Below are 24,880 nucleotides of genomic sequence, written 5' to 3' on the forward strand. Positions count from 1 at the left end.
TTTATTTTCATATTATTTTATAAATAATAATACTAATAATAATGACATAACTACTTGGGAAGAGTAATTCTTATTTTGATAAAGGTATATTCATTTTCATATTCAAAAATACCAAATTATTTTTTTCCCTTGAAAAGTAATAATATACATTCTGTTATTTAAAAAATATATTTTATGATGTTAAGTCTCACCATGCTTTCTTTTTATTAAAGAAATCAATCACAATTGGGTTTTGGGTCCCAGGTTACAAAGTCACTGTGATAATGATTATGCTTCTTGTGTGTTATTTAAGAATCATTAGTTATTGCTCTAAACTCAGCCACTATTATTTTTATTATTATTTTCCTTTTGATTAAATCATTTAACCTAAAGTTCTATTATCTCGTATATATATAACCTATTTAAAAGTCATCAAACACTATATCATTAAATATAAATTTTTAAGTACCATATATATTAATGTATGTCTTTTATATATCTTTTTAACAACTTTACTTAAAGTGCTTTAAATACTTATTAACACCAAATCATTTTAGTGTAGATATTGAATTAGGCATGTGTTTTAAATAATAAAAGAATTATTAGATGAGAAAAAAATAGTTTTAAACTTTAAAGGGGAATCCCACTTAGATAAGAACTTTATGCTAGTGCTAATGAGGATGTTTGAATGCAATGAAAATAATTAAAATTCCCACTATAACTAACTCAAATGCATGATGATAATGCCTTCTTCATTACGGAATTTAGTTAGTCAAACTAGTCATCCACAACATGCAACACACTTGCCATCACTTCCAGGCATGCATTACTTTCTATATGTTTATATATGGGGTTAAGTCATTAGCTTACTTACCTAGATAATTGTTCACTAAAAATATAAACATATCCAACTGATAATATTTATATAGACATTGTATATCATTATTATAAAAATATAAACATATCCAATTGATAATATTTATATAGACATTGTATATCATTATTATGCAACACTATGTAATAGTGTTTTGTAATGTTTATAAATACATCACATTTGTTGGATAGTAATCCAATGACTATTATGGACGTCATAAATTTTAAATTTAGAGACGACCCTAAATGATAAATCATATATATATATATATATATATAAATCAAAGTTAAAGTAAAAATAATATATATTTATTTTGATACTTCAACTAATTTTTAGTAATATTTTTCTCTGTAAACTATATTTGCACGGCTACTCTACCTGTATTTTATATAAATTTGAATATTAAGTTATATGATTGATTAAATATTAATAAAATGTTGTAATTATATTTCTTATAAAACTTATTAATAAACACTGTTATTTAAATTTAAAGATTAAAAACATGTGAAATCAAACATTGTGAGATTTTTTTTTTAAATTTACGCAACACAAATTGTCAAATTCCAGTCCAAGTAATTATTTCAAATAAAAAAATTTTATGAATAAAACTATATGAAAATAGTATTGAAGATCATAATAATTATTTGTCTATATATATCTAATGATAAAAATAAATAATTACAAAGACCAAAATATCTTTTAACCAACAGATTCATAAGCTTATAGTCTTTGGTCCAATAACAAAAAAAACGAGTGTAAGACATTTAAAAAATTTTGAGTTAAATCTAAATTGTCGATACTGGGTTGGCCTTTTTTAATGAATGTGGTTTATCTACTTTTTCAATCTAAATTGTCTCAAGTTCAAGTATTGCGAGATGTGATGGTGATAACATGTCTTCGATTATTAGGGTTGTCTTGCTGATCAAACCTTGTGTCACCGGGTAAAAGTGTGCTAATTACCTTGATATACATAGCACTTATTGCTTTTAGAAAAAAAAATTTTCATTTAAACATTAAAAAAAAAGCAACAAATTGGGTCATCCAATAATCTCCAACAAATATAGACACACACATACTCACATTAATCAAATAAATAAATAAATAAACAAACAAACAAAATTATCCAATCAGCTCACTTACGACCCGGAAGTCAAGTTCCCTCGTGAAAGTGAAGTGGAAGTGACCAGTGTGTGGGACCCAAAGGAAAATAGCCGTTAAATGTAGCAAGTGAAACAGAGCTAGAGCTAGAGATAGAGAGAAGAACAAGAAGAACAGAGCACTCTTGCTCTTGTTTTTTCCTCTGTTTTTCAACACCTCCAACGTTGCCCTTCTTCTTCTTCTTCTCTCTTCTTAATAATCAAAACTAGCCGTTAATATCAAACAAAAACTTCACCATTTCCTACTCACTTCTCACCTCTTTTTCATCACATCATTCATTCATTCATTCATTCACTCTCCTTAGTTTCCACAATTCTTATGGATGAATCCATTCTCCTTCTCTACTTATCTTTGTTTCTCTTCATCTCTAGCACAACCTCAACCAGAGCTTACAATGAACTAGTTTTGTCTAAAGCTGATTACCAAGGCTTGCAAGCATTCAAAGCCACACTCATTGATACTAGAGGAGTTTTGAACACTTGGAATGGCACTAGAAACAATGCCTGTTCTGGTGGTTGGATTGGCATCAAGTGTGTGCTTGGTAGAGTCATTGCTATCCAACTCCCGGGGAAACAATTGGCCGGTAGCCTCTCGGAGAGTATTCGGCAACTCACTGCTTTAAGGAAGCTTAGTCTGCATGATAACTCCATCACTGGACTTATTCCTTCTGCTTTGGGCTCTCTTCCTCGTCTTCGAGGCCTTTATCTATTCAAAAATCGGTTTTCCGGCCAAATACCGGCGTCTCTCGGGCAATGCCGGATGCTTGTCAATCTAGACTTGAGTCACAACTCGCTCACTGGTGAAATTCCTTCTACTTTGAACTCTACTAGTCTTTACAGGCTTAATCTTAGCAACAACAAGCTCTCTGGTACTATCCCAGTTGCTCTCACTCTTTCTACATCTCTAAATTTTGTTTATCTTGATCACAATAAACTCTCTGGAAGCATTCCTAAATCATTTGGCAATTTGAGCATGCTTAAAGAAGTGTTTCTCAATGATAATTTGTTCTCTGGAAACATACCTGAAGAACTCGGTAACCTTTCGGTTCTTCGAACATTGGACTTCTCTTCTAACTCCATTGGTGGAACATTGCCCCATTTCTCTCTGCAATCTTTCATCTTTAGTCTTCTTGAATCTTGGGAGAAACATGATTGATAATGCCATCCCTGAATCCATTGATGGACTTAAGAAGCTCTCTGTTCTTTCACTGAAGAGCAATAGATTCAGAGGAGAAATACCAGAAACTTTAGGGAACCTTAGTAAATTATCACTGCTTGATTTGTCTGAAAACAAATTCATTGGAGTGATTCCTGAGTCATTTAATCTTCTAACAAAACTCACTTCATTCAATGTATCTGATAACAATCTCTCTGGTTCTGTTCCTCTGGTTCTTGCTCAAAAATTCAATGCAAGTTCATTCAGAGGAAACATTCAACTTTGTGGTTATCCTACTTCAGCTCCATGTCCTTCTTCTCCTTCGCCTTCTTTTCCGGTGAAACCTGGTCATCGGCGAAGATTGAGTACTAGAGATATAATTCTTATTGCATCAGGAGCTGTCATTGGATTTCTTCTTCTTCTCTGCTGTCTTCTTCTCTTTTGTTTGTCCAGGAAAAGGAGTACTGCTACTGCTCAAACGACAAGAACCTCAGCGAAAACTGAAACCGAAGCAGGGGAAGACACAGGAGGGAAACTGGTGCACTTCGATGGGCCTTTAGTGTTCACCGCCGATGAACTTTTATGCGCAACAGCAGAGATAATAGGGAAGAACTCTTATGGAACAGTTTACAAGGCTACTTTGGAAGATGGCAATGAAGTTGCAGTGAAGAGATTAAGGGAGAGGATTGTAAAGAACACGAAAGAATTTGAAACAGAAGTTAGTACATTAGGCAAAGTTCGACATCCAAATCTCGTCGCTCTTCGTGCTTACTACTTAGGACCGAAAGGAGAGAAACTACTAGCACTTGACTTCATGCCTAAAGGCAGCCTTTCTGCTTTTCTTCATGGTAAATATTTCGAAGATGTTATTAGTTAAGATTTATGATCATACTTAATGACTTTATTCTGAGTTTGAATTACTGTTTTATAGCTCGAGGGCCTGATCAACATGTTGGTTGGAGAACAAGGATCAACATAGCAATCGGAATTGCCCGTGGATTGAATTATCTTCACAATGAGTTAGACATGGTTCATGGACAGTTAACAAGCAGTAATGTTTTGTTGGATGAGAACTTCAATGCAAGGATCTCTGATTATGGTTTATCTAACCTTGTGAATGCTAATGTGAGTTCTAGTGCCATAGTTACGACCGTCAGTGAGCTTGGTTACAGAGCACCGGAGCTATCTAAGCTCAAAAAAGGCGAACCAAAATCAGATGTTTATAGTTTCGGAGTGATCATGCTTGAACTCTTGACCTGTAAACCGCCCGGGGAGACGATAAATGGCCTAGACTTGCCACAATGGGTTGCTTCGGTCATGAGTGAGGACCGAATCAGTGAGTTATTCGATGTCGAATTGAACAGAGAGAATGTTGGTGATGAATTACTTAGCTGTTTGAACTTGGCATTGCATTGTGTCGATCCCTCACCAGAGGCCCGGCCGGAGATGTCACAAGTTCTGCAACGTTTGGAGGTGATCAGGCCTGAGTTGGTTGCAATTGAACAAGAATCTACAAGTAATGACTAGATTTGTTATTCTTCTTCTTTGTATTGTTTGTAAACAAATCATTGGTTGATACAAGTGAATTTCAATTGTTTTCTAGTTAAGATGTAGCCATTGTTTTGATTAAATTTTAGTTAGACTGATAATAACATGTTCTTCGAGTTTGAAGTTATATTATTTTTTTCTGTGATTGTTCATTAAGTGTTCTTGAAGGAATAGTTGAGATTAATGCATTCAATTAAGTTTGTACTTTGAGATTTAATTCATTTGATTTGCTTAACTGCAAAGAAATTTTTTCTTTCAAATAATATTCAATTATTGTCCAGGATTGGTCTACCTACTGATTAGAGAATTAGTACATTTGACTTAAGATTAAAGTAGAATATAATGGATTCATGATATATATAACCAGGAAAAAAACCATAATTAAAGTCAATTTGTATGTTTCAATCTTCCGATTTTAAATGAAGTCATGTTTCAGATCGATTCATTTCTCGATCCGAAAAATTTATTTTGCTGCCGTGTTTCTTGGGAAAACTTAACAGAGCAAGATTTCTGAAATTTTAGTACTATGATTAAGCCTAAGAGCAAGATTTCTAAAATTTCAGTACTATGATTAAGCCTAAGAGCAAGATTTCTGAAATTTCAGTACTAAGATTAAGCCAACAACTTCGATTTGCAGTTGCAAATTATGACTAATTTGCAAAGACTTGACTTCAAAAAAATCTCTTAATGTATTTAAATTGAATTGAAAGTCACACAGTTAACGTATCGGTAACTAATTCTCCAGTGTTCATGCAAGATCAGATATAACTGAACTGAAAGCGAAGTTCAAGAACTCAAAGAAATCTGAGGCAGTTAGGTACAACAATATCATTTTTTCTTTTGCCCATTGAAATAAAACACAACTAGTTTGTCCTGACTGTCAATGTCAAACTGTTCCCAAACATCATAAATAGAAATCAAGGGACAAATTAAGAGTTTTACTGAACAAAAACACATGAACTTTAATCAGAAATCTGACATCCATTCTGGTAACAATTTGGTGGCCTGTCATACATGCATGTAAAAAACAGCAAAGCAAAATCAGAGCCATGAAATAAATTATTATTCAGAATTAGCCACAGAGTCACCATCTGATAGTTGTTAAAGTGGTGATCACTTTCTTGATTGGTATATAAGGAGAGAATTAATAACACGGCATCTTTGCAATACTTGAATTGAACTCTGATATATATAACACTGTAAACATCTTTTCATACCAGCAAAATCTTCTTTATTGGTTAACAACTTCCTTCAAAGTCAAGCTAATAATATTAATTGTCCACTTAATCTTTGAGCATATGGGATACATAACTTTGTTTAGTTTTGCAGGAATAGTTTTTGGTTTCTTGAGAATTAATGAAAAGTAGAAAAAGTAAAACAAAAATACAAGACTGAGTAGTGTTTAGATTCAGATCACCAACTACCTAATTCAGTACTACTAGTCTTTTCTGTTCTTGCTTATAACAACAATAATTTAAAAAAAAAAACATTGAACTTTGTCAATGAATCACAACAAAGTAATTATTCACGTGGTTAAGAAAAATTTTTGATAAGAATTGAATTACAGTGGAGCAAGGGGGAAATCTAAACAATATATACCAACTCTAACCAAACTTCATACCTAAGTTTCCATCCCAAGAAAGAATGCATGGAAAAGAAAGGGAAGTTTGACCACAGTATGCATGGCATTATTTTGTCAAAAAGGCTAAGTGTTTCATGGGACCAAGTGGAAAGTTGTTTGAAGGATTCATGCAAAGATAAAAAAGAAGAAAAAAATTGAAAATGTTAGTGAACCAATAGACAAAAGCACTATGATTTGAAATATATCACAAAAGCAAAGGCAATAATCATGTTGGTTGGTCCTTACAAGTCCATCAAAATTAGAAGACTTGTGAAACAAGCATTTGGAGAATTGAAATCACTACCACCCCCCTCTCAATCTATCCTTATGAGCTATAGTGGGTGAAACAAGCCAACCACTCCTTTCAGAGAGGTTTGAACAGAGAACTCATAGCCTCATTTACCTTGACCTTAGTACAAATTCTTTTTATTTTTTATTTTTTATGAAATCAAAACCTAATCTGCCAACCTCTAAACAACCATGTAAAACCCTTGTGGCTTCTCTCTCACTCTCCCTATAAATAAGTCTCTCATCCTTTATCTTCTGCATTGCATTGCATCACATCACATCACATTACTACTACCACACAGTCATAGACAAAGATGGCAACTCAAGCATTCCTTTGCTTCTTCCTCTTTCTCTCCCTCCTTTGCATCACCATCAATGGAGAAGTCCACCAACATGAATTTATTGTAAGTCATATACATACATCCTTTACTATTTTTCTATAGTTTATATAAAAGTAGTTAGTTAGATAAATCACATTCACTGATACATTGAGAATATTACAGGTGCAAGAGAAGTCAGTGAAGAGGCTGTGCAAGGCACACAACATAGTCACGGTGAAACGGAATGTTCCCGGGACCGACATTGGAGGTGAATGACGGCGACACACTTGTCGTTCGAGTCGTGAATCGAGTTAGATACAATGTCACCATTCATTGGTACGTACATACACAATTATCTACAAGTTGGCCATGCATAACATAAATGCATGCAATGCAAGGACTCAAACCATTGACTTGAGTGAGAGTGGTTGTACTAATGGTTTTGGTTTTTTTGGTAGGCATGGTGTGAGGCAGATGAGAACTGGTTGGGCAGATGGACCAGAGTTCATAACTCAATGTCCTATTCGTCCGGGTGGGGCCTACACTTACCGTTTTACAATCCAAGGCCAAGTAGGAACATTATGGTGGCATGCTCATAGTTCTTGGCTAAGGGCCACTGTCTATGGTGCTCTCATCATCCACCCCAAAAAGGGTTCTTCATATCCCTTTTCTCTACCCAAAAGAGAAGTCCCCATTCTTCTAGGTCCCTTTCTCTCCCTTTCCCTCCAATTTTTTTTCTTTCTATTATATTTTTAAAAGGACAAGGCGTGGAAGTAACACATTCATTCATTAGATATCATGATAATTAAAATTAATAAAAAAATTGTCGGTTTTAATGATGAATAGGCGAATGGTGGGACACAAATCCTATTGATGTAGTCAATGCTGCCACAAGAACCGGTGCAGCTCCCAACATCTCCGACGCCTTCACCATCAATGGCCAACCCGGTGATCTCTACAAATGCTCCAGCAAAGGTCCATATCATATATTACCTTAATTATCTCTGCATTACATTTTACATTTTTTGTATTTTAACAATGCAAATGACAACACAGAGACGACGGTGATTCCCGTTACTGCCGGAGAGACAAATCTGTTCCGTTTTATTAACTCCGGGCTCAACACTGAGCTATTTGTGTCTATCGCCGGCCACACAATGACAGTCGTCGGCGCTGATGCATCTTATACAAAACCATTCAAGACATCGGTAATAATTATTTACAATGAGCTAGTAATGATATTAATTATCAGATACAGACTCAATCGTTAAATAAATCTAAACATGAAATCCTTTCGACTGCAGGTACTAATGCTCGGTCCCGGTCAGACAACTGATGTTCTTGTAAACACCGATCAACCACCTGCACGGTACTACATCGCCGCCCGGGCTTACTCTAGTGCTCAAGGTCTTCCCTTCGACAACACCACCACGACGGCGATAGTCCAATACAAGAACACATGTTGTTCAGGCCAACCAGGGTCACAACCAATTCTCCCCACTCTCCCTGCATTCAATGACACTAACTCAGCCACTGCCTTCGGCGCCGGGATCAAAAGCCCTGCACCTGTGAAAATCCCATCTCCGGTCAATGAAAACTTGTTCTTCACCATCGGCTTAGGACTTCTTGAGTGCCCTTCTGGTCGTCGATGTGGTGGCCCTAACAACACTATATTTGCAGCTAGCATGAACAATTTCTCCTTTGTACTTCCCTCAACTGTTTCCCTTCTCCAAGCTCACCAACTCCGTGTCTCCAATGTCTTCTCCGCCGACTTTCCGGCAGCTCCACCAGTGCAATTTGACTACACCGGAGCAAACATTAGCAGGGCTCTTTGGCAACCAATTAAATCAACAAAAGTATATAAAGCTCAAATACGGTTCTGTTGTCCAAATTGTCCTCCAAGGCACAAACATTGTTGCGGCGGAAAACCACCCTATACATCTCCATGGATATGATTTCTACATTATGGCAACTGGGTTCGGAAATTTCAACAGTGCAACTGATACTGCTAAGTTTAATCTTGTCGACCCGCCGTTGAGGAACACGGTCGGTGTTCCGGTGAATGGTTGGGCTGTGATTCGGTTCGTCGCCGATAACCCCGGTGTTTGGCTCATGCATTGTCATCTTGATGTTCACATTACTTGGGGACTTGCCATGGCGTTTCTTGTTGAAGATGGCTTTGGGGAACTTGAGACTTTAGAAGCTCCTCCTCCTGATCTTCCTGAATGCTAGATATATCATGCATGCATGCATGCATGCATGGATTATAGTATGAGATTTTTACATTTGCATTTGAGTCCATTGGTTTTGATTGTTGAACTTAGAAGTCATGATAATATTTTTGTTGTCTTAATTTGTATGTCTTTGGATATTTGTCATTATATTGTTTACTACCATTGATTTAATCAATGAAACATATTTATCTTATTATAAGCATCTTTGTCTTCTTTCAAAAGACATGCATGATCGATCAAACAAGGTGATTGGAAACATTAATGGTGTCAAATTAGTAGTGTGGGTTTAGGTAGAGAGAATTTGAAAACATAAATGAACTCAAAGTAAACACCAAATTTTGTTTAATATTCACAACTATGTGAATGGGTCAAATTGCAGATGTTTCTCTTGTTGTATTTTAATTAAAATTATAACTTTTTATGTATGAAAGCTATTTTGAAGTCCACAAAACTAAGTCTTCAATATTGCAATAATGTTTGTGAGTATCAAATGTCAATTAGAAGGTGAGGCAGTACTCCTCATCATTGGCAACAACTGTACCGTTGCACATGAATATTATAATTCAAGAACAATACAAAGTCTTTCATTAATGTTCCCACTAAAAAGCAATTGATAGATATTTATATGCTCTCAATCCTTACCTTTCAAGAAGTAACTAATTTTGATGGTCTTGCATTTTTCTCATATTATGATTTGAGCTATTGCGGTATTGGTACTATTTCCAAAGATAAGTGTGAAACTTTCAAATGTTTTAAATTCAAATCTTACCGATTATAGTAATAGTAATAAATTTTTGATTGTGGGATTGAATTTGTAGCCCACACCCAGTGACACTAGGTAAAAGAGACTAGGAGAGAGAGTTGGTATGTACATTTCCCTACCCATATGTCTGTACATCCTTGACCCACAAAGCATACCTCATTTGTCAATATATATATATATATATAAGTTATGCTATAATATGTTATTAATAAGTAATCTAACTATAATTATATATGTATTTGATTATAACCATTGATTTCGAGCTAATTAATTGGTCAAATGTCATTATCAATTATAAAGGATGATTAGTGATTGATTGTATCAAATTAATATAAAATTCTTATGAAAATAATAGTTACGTATGATTAAATAAATCATGAGATGTTAAGTGAAAATATTTGATCTAGTGATTTATCCACTTTAATTAAAAAAAAAATTCATCTAAGAATTTTAATAATTTGGTTTGCAAGTTTAATGTTATTTTTTTTTATTTATATAAATCCAAAGTTTGAAAATTTAGTAATTTAACAATTTGAAAGAAACACCTAATTTATTCTGATAATTATAGAATTTCTTTAGTAAAAATTATATATAACTACAGAATTTTTTTATAGTGATATAATTAAGCAGGGATTAATCTCTAATGGACAAAGAATTACAAAAGTGGTAAATATCATTCAATATATAATTTTTGTAAGAAAAAAATATATAATTTCCACAATATTTTTTATACCCAAATTACCCTTCATGTTACATATAATCCATTGAATTTGTAAATAAAATAAGTAAATTGTCCACATGAGTTATCCCATAACAACAATGCAAACAAACAATGTACACGTGAATTACACACTACACTCACACAAACCAATAATACCAAAAAAGATATGTATATATATATATATATATATAATTAAAATCCCCAAATTACCCTTCATGTTACATATAAACCATTGAATTTGTAAATAAATAAGTAAAAGGTACATATGGATTATCCCATAACAACAATGTAAACAAACAATCTACACATTGAACACATTACACTCACACAAATCAATAATATAAAAAGAAAATTAAAAAAATATTCTATTTCCACCCATGCCCTTGTCCTATTCCACCCTGCCAGCCTGCAATCCACCCACTAATCCAACGTTCTAGATCCCTCCGCGTCGGTGGGCCCGCCTCGTGCTCACCGTCAGATAAGACCTAACAAAAGACAACCAAAGTCAAGCCAACGGTCAAGATTCCTTGGTTCTGTGGGACCCAAAGTCATCATCACCGTTGGATACAACCGGAATATGACAAACGAGTCTCCTCGGACACCGCGTTTGGTCGGTGCTCAATATATACTAACAAAAGATCCACCCTCGTGTAACGAAGCTTCCTGCCATATACCGGTTATTCCGGTCTCTATCCTAGCTCCGTACTGTCTCACCGTCCAATGTTGCTATGCTGTTCCGGTTTCCGGTTACGTTTATGAATGAAAGAAATCTAAAATGTTCAATTTACAAGGGTCATGTCCTCCAAATTAGGTGCACTTTTCACAAAACTATGTTTAGACTAGATTCATTGTGTTTCATTCATTGCATTTTGGTCAATATTAAATCATGGTTTTAAAAGATTAGCATCTTTGATTTCATTGCTAATTTTTATGTTGATATTGATTAAAAAATAATTTTTTTAAAATAAAAGTTATGGTATTTATTTTGATGTTAATTGTATTTTGAATTTTGCCTATCATTATTGTCGAGCAAAAATTAGTCGGTAAGTCAATAAATATTGTTTAGTTTTTGAATGAATAAAAAATTTTAGAGATGTAAATTAGTACTTAAATAAAATACATTAGATTAATTTGACCTGTAAACACAAAAATGAGATACAATTAAGAGAAATGAAGAGATTAAGATATTAAAATTATTTTATATATTTTTTAAATTTAAAATCAAAACGAGCTAATTGCTTTCTCTTATTCTAAAAATCAAAATTTCTTATTTTTGAAGGTAAGCATTTAGTGCTTAATTCAATCACTAATTGTGTGCTTTTAAATTAGTGAAAAAAATGTTCACAATATATTAAATTAAAATTTCTATAATAAATAGTATATATATATATATATATATTACTTTTTTACTTTTTACCAATGTTTCCTTAAATGACTAATTCTAACAAATACGCGTTTTCTTTATTGATTTGATACAAACTAATCTTAATTAATTGAATGACATCTTAATTTTGTATTTTTCTTAGAAATTTCACAAAATTTGTCCATAATATAACCAAATACTTCATCATTGTTTTAATAAGAAAAGACACATATAAGTAGCTAGGAGCATGATGAGCCCATCGGTGCCCATCGGTGCCCATCATGCATTACAAGTGAGGGGTGTTCGAACCCCTTAAATTGCAATGCATAGCGTTCCCTCTTAGGAGGTCTGAGTGATAATCATTTTCTCTCCGCTCCAGAGTTACATAGCTAGAAGATTTATCTTTTTGAGGTCTGCAGGGCACCATAATTAGTGCACTTTTGTAGCTACCAATTCCTTGACCAACAGCTAGCCTTTGTTGCTCTTGTGAAAAAAAAAATTCCCACATAACCTTTGTATAATTAATAATTAAGTGCTTAATTACAATTAATTATGGATATTTGCTTCTAAGTGGTGAATTAGTATGTAATACTTGAATTAAAAAGATGTGTTTCAGAGAGTTGGTACAGATATATATACTCTTCTCAAGCTATTGCATAATATTAAAATTAACTGACCAGATGATTGTGATTCAGTCTGAACAAATATGATTTTGTCAGAAGCCGAATCCAAATTAAAAATTTATTCATTGATCTCAGCTACCTAATCAGGACATTGTTTCTAATGACTTCTTGGATTAACTCAAATTAATCCCAAAATAATGTTAAATTAATCACATAATGTACATTATAAATAGGTTTTGAATAATATGGATATCTGTCTTGTGACCAGAGAATTTTGTTCTTTTTAACGTGGCATTTGATGCCGAAGTATTACGAAAAAAAAAGTTATATTTTTTATTTTTTATATTGTTCGCATGAAATTTTTAATTCTTATAGATAAATATTTAATACAATTAAATAATATTGAACAATTTAAAAATTATCTTTTTTAATGTAGCATTTGTGCCGATCTAATTAAACAGGCCAATGTATGGATGGTGCCAATTAATCACAGTGTTAGAGTTATTAAAAATGAATGAAACTTTGGAAAATTAACAAATTTATAGTTGAGGAAATAATTAATTAACTCTAATTAAACACTAATTATAAAAAATAGAGTCAAAACTCATTAAAATGTAGTTTCTATATATATCTAAGGTTTAATAAATTCTTGATTTATCCATTTTATTTCAATAAAAAAAAATTTATACACTTGGTCAAACAATTCAGAAACCCAAACCTAAAAAGTCCAGGTCCAAGATTAGCAACGAAATTTAACTAATGAGCTTAAATAAACATGATAATTAAAGATGAATCTGTCCTTTTCTAAGTACTAAGATAAAGGACAAAGAACAAATAAGCTGACCTTTTAATAAACCACAATATATATATATATATATATAAACTAACAATAAAACAAATGTGGTACCTCACCCAATAACAAGTTCAAATATATTTATTTTGTCATTAGGTAACATGGGTCTCATCATAAACAATCTTCAACATTTTTAGAACATCTTCATCTTCCTATATAAACAAGACCTTCTCCATTTGCCACCACCTTCTCCTCCTCCAAACAAAACAATAATTAAAAGCAAAAAAAGAAAAAAGAAAAAATGGGGAATAGTTTAAGGTGTTGTTTAGCTTGTGTTCTTCCTTGTGGAGCACTAGATGTGATCCGCATTGTCCATATCAATGGTCATGTGGAGGAGTTTAGTCGCCATGTCTTAGCAAGTGAGATCTTGGAAGCAAACCCTAATCATGTCTTGAGCAAACCATGCACACAACAAGATGATCATCTTGTTCGAAAGATCTTTGTCGTCTCTCCCGAGTCTGAGCTCAAGCGTGGCCATATTTACTTCTTGATCCCTTCGGCTTTGGTGCCGGATAAGAAGAAGAAGAAGAAGAACAGGAAGAAGAGTAATGAAGTGTCTGTCATAGTATCCACTCATCAAGATGAGTATTTAAAAGAGACAGTGTTGGAGAAGAAGGTGAGACATCACCGGAGAAGGAGTGGAAGGGTTGGTGTTTGGAGACCTCATCTTGAGAGCATTTCAGAGGATCTTTGATTTGATCCATTTACTGACATTTTCGGTATTTGGCCTTTGTTCTTCTTCTTGTATTCTTTTTTTCTTTTTTCTTTTTTTTTTATTTGTATATTTGAAGAATATATAGGTTTGTTTAATTTGTTTGTTTGTTTATTTTTCTCCTACAAAAAATGGAAATGGGTGAAGGTTAATATGGAGGAAGTTTAGATCAATGTTTAGGATCATTACTTCTTCATTTTCTTCATTAATGGGCACTGAAAGTGATATGTGTACGTACTCTTTATCAATGCCAAGTTGTGTACAAAGAAATGAAAAAAAGAAAAAGAAAAGGTCTGCCAGCTTTGATCATATTTAATGCTTCAATTGGTAGTTGGAACAAGTGAAATTATTTATGGGTTTTGTTTTAGCTAGTGGGTGAAAAGTCAATTGCACATAAGCATGAACTAATTAAAAAATATTTTTTGATAAAATGAACTAATTAATTTTGAGTCCTAAGTTTTTAATGCTTTAAAAATGGACTAATTAATTACTTCAATCAAAGATATTTACGATGAGGAATTAACATTAGGTTTTTATATTAATTAGACTTTCATTAAGGGAAAATTTAAGTTAATAATTTCAAAGTCAAGTTCAACTGTTTGAGTTTTTCAACTCTTCATGCGCGGATTAATCAACATCAACTAAATAAACCATTGGTATAATAGAAAGATAAGAAGTTTATTACTTAATTTATCCACTAAAAAAACTTCGTCGCTGACCTTCTATTAGCCTTAATTTATCCACATCTATTTTACATCTATTTAAACTATTGATGTATTAAATGAAGTGATAAGTAGGGAATAAAAATATCGAGTTTATTACCCAAGACATTCATAGAATAAAAAACTTTAGTAAACAATCTCAAGTCAAGGGGAACTTGTAAGGTTTTGAAATATACTACAAGTGTGTTTGGTTGCTTGTAGATAATTGTAATATAAATTATTTTACATATAAGAGGTTGTTTGATTAGATGTAAAAATTGTACTTATATGTAAATGGATGTAAAACAACTTATATCTCATTAACTTTTACAATATTTCAACTTACAACAAATTTTGTTTTAAATTGAAATGATGTAAAGTAAGTATATATAGCACTGAATTAAGCTACACCATTTTTTATTATAAAAAATAATAAGTATACAAATATTTTATATTTTTATAATTAAATAATTTTTTTAATAAAATTTTTAAAAAAATAAATAATTTATTAAATAAATTAAGTGTTTTTTCATAAATGATTTTTTTGACCAATCTTAAATACTTAAAGCAATCTCATAGTTTATTATAAAAATAGTGAAAATATAATTAAAATCTTTGTGGTTTCTGAGGTTTGTAAAATAAGAAATGAGAATTTTTTCGATTCTATGATACAAAAAAAAGAAAAACCCATTATTAAGCCATTAACGATGTTAACTCACATAGACAAAATCGTCATTTCATTTAAAAATCAACTTATATGATATAAAAAGTATTTTTAAAATTTATTTCTCTTCATGTTTTTAGACCATATAGTAATTTTTTACATAAATGGACAATTTTTCCCGTGCCAAAACTAAAAAAGTTAATGTCATTGAGATTTTTCCCTTTTTTGCAAATCTGGAAAACTACACATCATATAATTGAAAAAAAATTCATCATTCTTTATTTTGCAAAACTCAAAAACCACATGGGTTTTTTATTTTTCCCATAAAAATATTATAAAAATATATTAGTAGTTTATAATTTTATAATTTAATATTTATATTATTAAATATTTTTATGATAAAATATTTTAGAATTTTAAATATTATAAAACTATTTAATAAATTAATTGTTTTTAAAATTAAATTATAAAATTTTTAAGTAATAAAATTAAAAAAATATTAAATATCTTCAAATTTAATAATTAATTATTTATTTAAATTAATTTTATGATAAATCTTTAATTCTTAGTGCTAATAATAGATAATGGGGTAATTGCGCTACTCCACTTATGATTATAATTTTAACTTAAATCAAACTAATCAATAATAAATGTAATTTAAAATGCAACATTTTCGGTCACATTGTAATTTTATTTATATTGCGATTTCATTTACTAGTAATCAAATAACCCCTAAATATAATCAACCATTATTCACAGTCACTAACCATGGTAAAAAGATTGTGGAGAGTAAACAAAAATTAATGAGATCAACTTTGGGTAATGTGCCACAGACCTCACATATTTTAGAAGCAAAAGCCAGGAGTAGACTGAGTAGTACAAAACTTTTTGTTGGCTTGATCTTGTTTTAATTTAGAATATAAACATACTTACTTTTATATACTTATTAGATCAAGTATTATATATATATATATATATCATGAGAGTAGGGCATTACTTATTAATAATAGTCTTGAAGAAGGTTTTCTTGATATAATATGCCTAAGCTTTTAGAAATAATGTGATGACAGCTAAGAAGATTTGGCCTCATATAGAAGATGTGGGGCTTGGGAAAGAAATATGCACACGCACATTAATGATTTGAGGCTTTTAAGTAGTATATACGGTGATAATTAGTGGTGGTTAGCATAATTTTAAAAAATTATCTAAAAGTTTTATTTATTTAATTTTTTTTCATAATAGAAAGTGTTTTTATCCATTCTCCTACTGATAATAGTGTTAAATTTCTTATGTATATATCTTTGAAAAAAATCATATATATATATGGGAAAACATCATCTAGGGACGTCCCTAGATTTCAAATCTAGGGATGTTTTTAAATCTAAGCCGTTGGATCATCATCCGATGGTTGATTGATTATATAAACACTGTACACCTTTTTACTGTTCATGATCATCAGTACAACACCGTAGAACGCGGTTTCTCATCGTGTCATAATGATAAGAGCGTCGATTTTCATCCGATGGCTACTATGGACATCCCTAGATTTGAAATCTAGGGACGTCCCTAAATGATGGGTTCTCTATATATATATCCACGTATTTCTTTAAAAGCTGGACTCTTTCCCTTGCCATCAAAGCCTACTTCCCATTGATTTTATAAATAACATAATATTTAAAAATATAATGTTACTAAAAAAAATTTCTAACTCTTATAAATTTATATATATAATGGCTATATACTGAAGGTGCTCGTAAAAGTTTAAAAATTATATTCAAAAGACAGAAAACAAATATATTTAAGTTGTTATAAAATTTATATGTTAAGTCTGATAATGTGGATTGACATTATATGACAAGCCAAGTGGTGACATGAAAAAAGGATGATGACGTGGGCATGTGGTGACTCATCAAAGAAGAGGTGATTAAGATAATGACATGTGATGAAGATCAAGGAAGAGATTTAATAAAGATTAAAGGTGGAGATTAAGGTTGAAGATTTTATTTAGCAGATATTCCTCTCAATACAACCATGTGATGATAAACTATTTTTGACTAAACGCATCAAGACTATAGGATCTCTTCAAGAAAAGGCAAGTTTTTATTTTTAGATATGATTATCTATCCTTGGTAAAATCCGGGATGATAATTCATATCTTTCGATAGAACTCCTTTTTAGAAAGATTTATTTCGAAGAGAGGAATATTCTATTATCGGCAAGAGTTCAAGATCATGAAGATTATTTCGAAGCTATTTGAAGACACAAAGATTTAGTTTGGTGTGAAGCTATTTGAAGACACAAACTAAATAAGGTGAAAAGACTTACCAAGGAGATCATCAAGACCATATTTAGCATTACTATATCGAAGGAAGATTCAGAGAGCTATCTATGGGAGGAACTATTCACTGGAGACTAGTCATATGAGGGAGATTGATTGAAGATTGCATGTGATATGATTAGAGATTTGGAGATCCAAGCACTGGATGATTGAAGATCATGTTTGAAGATATCGAAGACTAAACTTGGATAAAAGATGAGATCAAGTTTAGTAACAATATTTCCATGAGTCAAACGAAGATTATCTGGAAGACCAAACTTGGGCCAAGTTTGGAAAGGAAGATCGGGAGATCTTCGGGTGGCTATCTTCCTAGGGATGGTCACTGTGTGCCTTGGTGGGCACGTCCCCCGGGAGAGGGAGACCTTCCGAGTGATGTGAGGAAGGAAGCACTGCAAGCGGGTGAGGGAGCTCGGGTCGAGTCAACTGCTACAAGACGGACTGAAGGAACCGGGAGATTGAAGGTCGCAGATTCGGGTGCATCTGGCTAGAACTCGGGCCATGTTCGAGTAGGGGTGGGCCATGTTGCAATCGGGGTGTCGAACATCTAACTTTGGAAGGTGTCCAGTTAGGAAGCGCTGGAGAATTCTAAAAGAGGTAACTTTGTAGACGTTGGTGCGTTTATATAAGACATCATGCTCGAAGATTTAGGATGGAGCCAACAAGTGAGAGACTCTTTGGTGAGAGTTGAGTGTGTGGGCGTCGAGCAATCTTGAGAGGATATTCTTTGTATTGAGGAAGTGAGTGAGTGTTGTACTCCTTGTTCCTACACCTCTTTTAGTGGGTTGTTTCTCCGGGTCTGGCCCCCTAGATGTAGGCAAGGTTGTGCCGAACTGGGTTACCAATTTGCTTGTCTCCTTTATCTTGCTTTGATTGTGTGTGAGTGTTTAATCCATGAGTGAGTTTTTGAGTGAACTTAACACATCACACCCCCACCGGAACCATACTTCCCATTGATTTTATAAATAACATAATATTTAAAAATATAATGTTACTAAAAAAAATTTCTTCCTCTTATAAATTTATATATATAACGGCTATATACTGTGAAGGTGCTCGTAAAAATTTAAAAATTATATTCAAAAGACAGAAAACAAATATGTTTAAGTTGTTATAAAATTTATATATTTTAAAAATTTAAGTTTGTGAAATATCTATTATTACTAATGCTACTATTACTACTAATAATAACAATAACAATAATAATAATAATAATAATAATAATAATAATAATAATAATAATAATATTATTATTATTATTATTATTATTATTGTTATTATTATTATTATTATTATTATTTTAACATATGAGTTAATTGGATTTTTTCTAATAATGTAAGTAAAAAATAAATTCTATTTTTATGAAGATATAGTACGAGGGTTGTAGAGGGAAATTAATTTATCACAAGATATAAATAATATATAAAAACAATTATAGGTAGAGATCACTAGATCAAATAAGCAGCATTTATCACTTTTTCTAAAAGAATAACAATATGTCGTTAGTATTGTTAAATTTTATATAAATAAGTAATTAATTAAATTCTTTATTCAAATAAGTTAGCGATTGATCCAATGGAGAAGAACAAGAGCATGCAAATTAAAATAAAGTAGAAAGGGTAAAGTTTAAGGTTAAATGTACCCAAAGAATTCCCATGAAGGATTTTATGTCTCAGCTTTGGAAGATAGATGCATGCATGCATGTCTTGATTCTAGAGTACTATAATTTTTAAATATTCCTACATTCATGAAAGTTTAGATGAATATTGTCCTAGTGCTATTGTTATAAATTAATGCTATTTTTTTCATGGAAGTTTGAATATTGTCTAAATATATTTTGGCATTTTTAGTGTTGGAATATGTTTGGTATTTTAATGAATATTTATATTTAGTGTTGGAAAAATTTATTCTTAGTTGAAAAATAACATTTATATATTAGTTAATGATAATATTACTATGAAAATTTTATATTTCGAAGTAGCAATATATAAATGCAAGTTTTGCATTGACGAGTATATATGTATGTATATATATATATATATATATATATATATTCTCCTTCATTTATGGGCCATTTATGGACCTATGGCCCATGATTTTTTCATTTTTTTTTTAATAAATATTCATTATGTTAATTTGAATTTTATAGTTTCATTTACTTGCAGATGCTTTCGTTCTTTTGTTGCGACATGAATCATAATTGTCCATTTAGTCATCAAACTATTGGCAGCCATTAATATTTTTTGGTCTCTTATCAACCGACATATATTAATTAGAACAAAAAATAGTAAAATTAATTACTTAAAAAAATTTCTTAAAACTATATATATATATAATTCAATTGGTAAAATTTGAAACTTCCAGAGCTAGCAATGGAACTAAGGCAAACAATATTTAAAAAAAATTGTTTTTTCTAAAATTACTACACCTTATATAATCACAATTATATATATATATATATATATATATATATATATATATATATATGTTAATGTAGAAAAATCACTACTCTCACATATTTTTTTATTATTTTTATCCCAACTGATCATTTGAGGGAGTAAAATCTTTAATTTCTCGTTCTCTCACATAGAAGATAAATATTTTTACTACTTGACTATTGCAAAAAAATAACAATAATAATTATATTAAGTAAACTAAAATTATTAAACATAAATAATATTTTGGGTTTGATGAAGAAAAAATAAAGAGCATTTAGAAAAAAACTATTCATATCATGAATATGGGTGATAGCTTGTCAATTAAAAATCAAGTAAAAATTCCTTGTTTTTATGGTGCCATCCCCATGCAACTATTTTATTGGCATTTTGAATTGTGAACTATTTCTTAACCTAAAAAATATGAGTACTTTAAATTATAATTCTACCATAAACTATGGGATAAAAAAATGGAGCTGTAAACAAATGCATCAAAAAAATGTTTTTGTTTATTTTTTTCTTCATTTATGTTTCCAACTTAACTAACACCCTTTGTTAGAGTAATAATATTACTTTGTATATATACTGTATACTTATACGTATATATTGTTAAGTATACATGCTCCTGTATACATCATTCTTGTATTTATATGGGTTAGTTTCAGTATAATGAACATACAATTCATTCTTTTCTCTCATATTTTTGTATATCATGGTATCAGACGCCCTGTCGATCTTGTCGAAATTTTGCTCCGTTCAGTTTTTTTGACGACGAAGTTGCTTGTTTGGTCTCGTCGTTTGTTTAGTTCTTGTGTTACCGGAGTTCTGTAAGCCACTTTGTTTGCTCGTCACCGAATTTTGTCCGTCATCCGACGAGCCTTGAAAGCCCTGTTAACTCGTCACCGAGTTTTCTCTGTCCTCCGACGAGCCTTGAAAGCCTTATTAACTCGTCACCGAGTTTTGTCTGTCCTCCGACGAGCCTTGAAAGTCCGGTCTACTTGAAGCACTACCCTTTTTTTCTAAAACTGAAAAACTTGTGTTTCGTCGTCGCCGTGTCTACTATAGTCGCGATCTTACACCCATACGAGTTTCGCTGTTGCCACCGGCCAGTGCTTGCCTCGTCATTTCGTTGCCAACAAGCTCCAAAGCCTTCCATTGCCATCACCTACATCTTCCACCAGCAACCGCCGAGCTCTACAGTCCACACATTCAATTATTCTTCCCGCCTGGATGGCGAAGCCATCTACATCAACTTTTCCTTGACTCCCGACCGGCGCACCTTTTCACTCACTCAAGTTCCAACGCATTTGGCATTATCCCATTCGTTTGTTTCCCATCCTTATTCGTTTTCCCAGTACCCATATTATATATATTATAATATATCTATACTTATCCTATATCTATATCTATATACCCATAGTATCTATATTAAAATATATCTATATATATTATAATATATCTATACTTATCCTATATATATATATATATATATAAATACATATATTTATTAAAAAAAACAAAAAAAAACCGCCAGCTCAATACCCGAGTTGTTCAAACATTCTCTTTTTCTCTCTCTTTCTCTCCCTCCCTCCAGACTACTTGCTTTTTCCTTTTAATATTTCCTTTCTTATTTATTTAAAACATGGCATCATCCTCTCCACATTTTCTAGCTCCAATTGATATTAAATTAAATGGTACCAACTACAAAGAATGGTTTACTACCGTTCGCATTGCCTTACTTGGTATGGATTTGTTTAGCCATGTCGACAGTACTTCTCCCCAACCGTCTACACCTGATGCATCGTGGACACTTAGTGATCACCGCATCATGACTATCATCCGTCGGCCTTGTGAAATTGATATTCAGATGGAAATTGGACATCTTCCCACCGCTTCATGCAATGTGGGAACACTTGGGGCGTATGTTTGAGCATTCTAGCTCTGCTCGACAGTATGTCATTTTACAGGATCTTACTCACGTACAACAACGTGAGCGTTCCGTCAGGGAGTATGTCAGTGACCTGCGATCCTTATGGCGACAACTTGATTCTTTAGAAGGATCTACTTGTCTGACATGTACATGTTGTAAAACTCGTGACTCGGCCCTCGCCCTAACACGACGTACCTTCGAATTTCGATCGTCTTCGTCCCGATTTTTGAAGCGTCATTGCGATCAACCCGCTTCAATCGAGACCCTCTTCCATCCTTTGACGATGTCATTCGCAGTGTTATTGCTAAAGAAACTCGTCTCAGCACATTATCTCCACGGCTTATCCCTCCAGACACAGTTCTTGCTGTGACCTCTCCACGTTCCACTCGAGCACACTCTGTTCCTTCTGGGTTACCAGCTCCTGCTTCATCGAACTCATCTCGGTCTTCAGTTATCTGTCATTATTGCAAGCGTCCTGGTCATATGAAGAATCAGTGTTTGAAGCTTCAGCAACGACAACAAAGAATAGCCATCACAATCTCGTCCCCTGCCTCGATCTCACGCTTCCCTCCCCTCTTGTCGCTCGTCTCGGCCTCCTGATTCTCCCGCTCCTGTTGATCTTCTTTCTCAGGTTGCTCAGCTCACTGAACAGGTTCATGCCATGCAGCGCTCCCGCCTCCAAAGTGTTTCCTCTGCTATGTCTGTTGCCTCTGGTATGTCTTCCTCTTCCTGGATTTTAGATTCTGGTGCCACTCATCATATGACTGCTGATGCCTCTACCCTAGTCTCAATTACTAAACCTCCTATCTTTTCCAGTGTTCGCACTGCTGATGGGAGTCTTCATCCTGTCACGCAGTGTGGTCATCTTCAGTCCACTTCATTTAACATTCCTAACGTTCATTATGTCCATGGCCTAGCTCTTAACCTTCTTTCTGTTAGTCAGCTCACTGATCATGGTCTCACAGTTACCTTTTTTTCTTCTACTTGTACCGTGCAGGACCATCTTACAAGCCAGAGGATTGGGATCGGGCGTAGAGTTGGCGGCCTCTATCACTTAGACTCTCTTCATCTTCCCACTCCTCCATCTTCTGATATTGTCGCCTCTGTATGTTCTCTTGATCGTTGGCATAGTCGCCTTGGTCATTTGTCTAGTTCTTGCCTGAAACTCCTGGCCAGTTCAGGTAATCTTGGTTCTGTTTCTTTTCTTCCCTCACATCCATGTCTGGGTTGTAAACTTGCTAAACCTACTGCTCTTCCTTTCTCTTTACGAGAATCTATCTCTGAATCTACCTTTGATTTAGTTCATTCTGATGTTTGGGGTCCTGCACCATTCTCCTCTCTTGGTGGTTTCTTCTATTACATATCTTTTATTGATGATTTCTCGCGTTATACTTGGCTTTATTTAATGCGTTCCCAATCTGAGGTTTTTGTCATTTACTCTCAATTTACACAAATGGTATATACTCAATTTGGTAAACGCATTAAGATTTTTCGCTCTGATGGGGCACGCAAGTATCTCTCTACATCCTTTCGCACATTACTTTCCACTCATGGCACTCTTCCGCAGCAATCTTGTCCTTATACACCTGCTCAAAATGGTGTCGCTGAGCGCAAACATCGTCATATCTTAGACAATGCACGTGCACTTCTTTTTGCCTCTTCTGTCCCTCAATCTTTCTGGGCTGAAGTCACTCTTACATCCGTCTATCTAATCAATCGTACTCCCACTTCCGCTCTATCTGGTATCACACCTTATGAGCGTTTGTACTCCATTCCTCCTTCCTATGGTCATCTTCGCACGTTCGGGTGCACTTGTTTTGTTCTTTTACCCGCTGTCGAGAGACACAAACTTTCTCCCCGTTCTACCATGTGCATTTTTCTTGGATATAGCTCTGAACATAAGGGCTATCGATGTTATGATCCACATTCTCACCGTCTTCGTATTTCCCGTAATGTCACTTTTCTTGAAGATACTCCTTACTTCTCTTCATCCTTTCCAAATCTTTCCTTTCTTCAGTCTTCTCCAACTGTATCCTCTCTTCTCCCCTCCATAGTTTTCCCGAGTTCCACCACCACTGCCAATTCTGTGCCTCTTCCAGACGTCTCCATAGATACTTCCTATGTTTCTCTTTCTCCTTCTTCTGGGTGCATTGATCATTCTAGTGATTTGTCTCCTCTCTCCGCCGACCCATCCTCTCCTGAAGATGCTCCTGCTGTCCTTCATCGTTATCCAGACCGTCCTCGCCGCCCTCCTGCTCGGTACGCACTTTCTCTCTCATCTACCTACTCCCCTGATTTCCAAGCCTTTCTTGCTACTATTTACTCGCATTCCGAGCCACAGTCTTATCGTGAAGCGGTAAAACATCCCAAGTGGCAACAGGCTATGTCAGAGGAACTTGATGCTCTTCAGCGCATACATACATGGGATCTTGTTCCTCTTCCATCTGGTGTTACTCCTATCAGTTGTCGGTGGGTCTATCAGGTCAAGACCAGGGCCGATGGTAGTATTGAGCGCCATAAAGCACGTCTTGTTGCACGTGGTTTTACTCAGGAGTATGGCATTGATTATGAGGAGACATTTGCTCATGTGGCCAAGTTGACTA

General features: G+C 33.4%; 3 protein-coding genes across 3 annotated transcripts; all 3 read left to right on the forward strand.

Annotated features, from left to right (window-relative positions):
* Nucleotides 1-2,115: 2,115 nt before the first annotated feature.
* Nucleotides 2,116-4,867, forward strand: LOC120269318 (probably inactive leucine-rich repeat receptor-like protein kinase IMK2). The gene is given in 3 exon segments (XM_039276652.1): nucleotides 2,116-3,103; nucleotides 3,105-4,014; nucleotides 4,098-4,867. Coding segments are annotated over 3 exon segments (2,280 nt in total). The 5' UTR covers nucleotides 2,116-2,329; the 3' UTR covers nucleotides 4,694-4,867.
* Nucleotides 4,868-6,868: 2,001 nt separating this feature from the next.
* Nucleotides 6,869-9,379, forward strand: LOC120269428 (laccase-3-like). The gene is given in 8 exon segments (XM_039276761.1): nucleotides 6,869-7,027; nucleotides 7,127-7,180; nucleotides 7,182-7,279; nucleotides 7,402-7,646; nucleotides 7,790-7,918; nucleotides 8,000-8,151; nucleotides 8,248-8,805; nucleotides 8,807-9,379. Coding segments are annotated over 8 exon segments (1,695 nt in total). The 5' UTR covers nucleotides 6,869-6,937; the 3' UTR covers nucleotides 9,176-9,379.
* Nucleotides 9,380-13,701: 4,322 nt separating this feature from the next.
* LOC120269467 lies at nucleotides 13,702-14,366 on the forward strand. Its single transcript, XM_039276795.1, has one exon. It carries the CDS (start codon nucleotides 13,742-13,744, stop codon nucleotides 14,192-14,194), a length of 453 nt encoding a protein of 150 aa, XP_039132729.1. The 5' UTR covers nucleotides 13,702-13,741; the 3' UTR covers nucleotides 14,195-14,366.
* The last annotated feature ends 10,514 nt before the right edge of the window (nucleotides 14,367-24,880 follow it).

Source organism: Dioscorea cayenensis, chromosome 9, assembly GCF_009730915.1.
Source record: "Dioscorea cayenensis subsp. rotundata cultivar TDr96_F1 chromosome 9, TDr96_F1_v2_PseudoChromosome.rev07_lg8_w22 25.fasta, whole genome shotgun sequence".
NCBI lineage: Eukaryota > Viridiplantae > Streptophyta > Magnoliopsida > Dioscoreales > Dioscoreaceae > Dioscorea > Dioscorea cayenensis.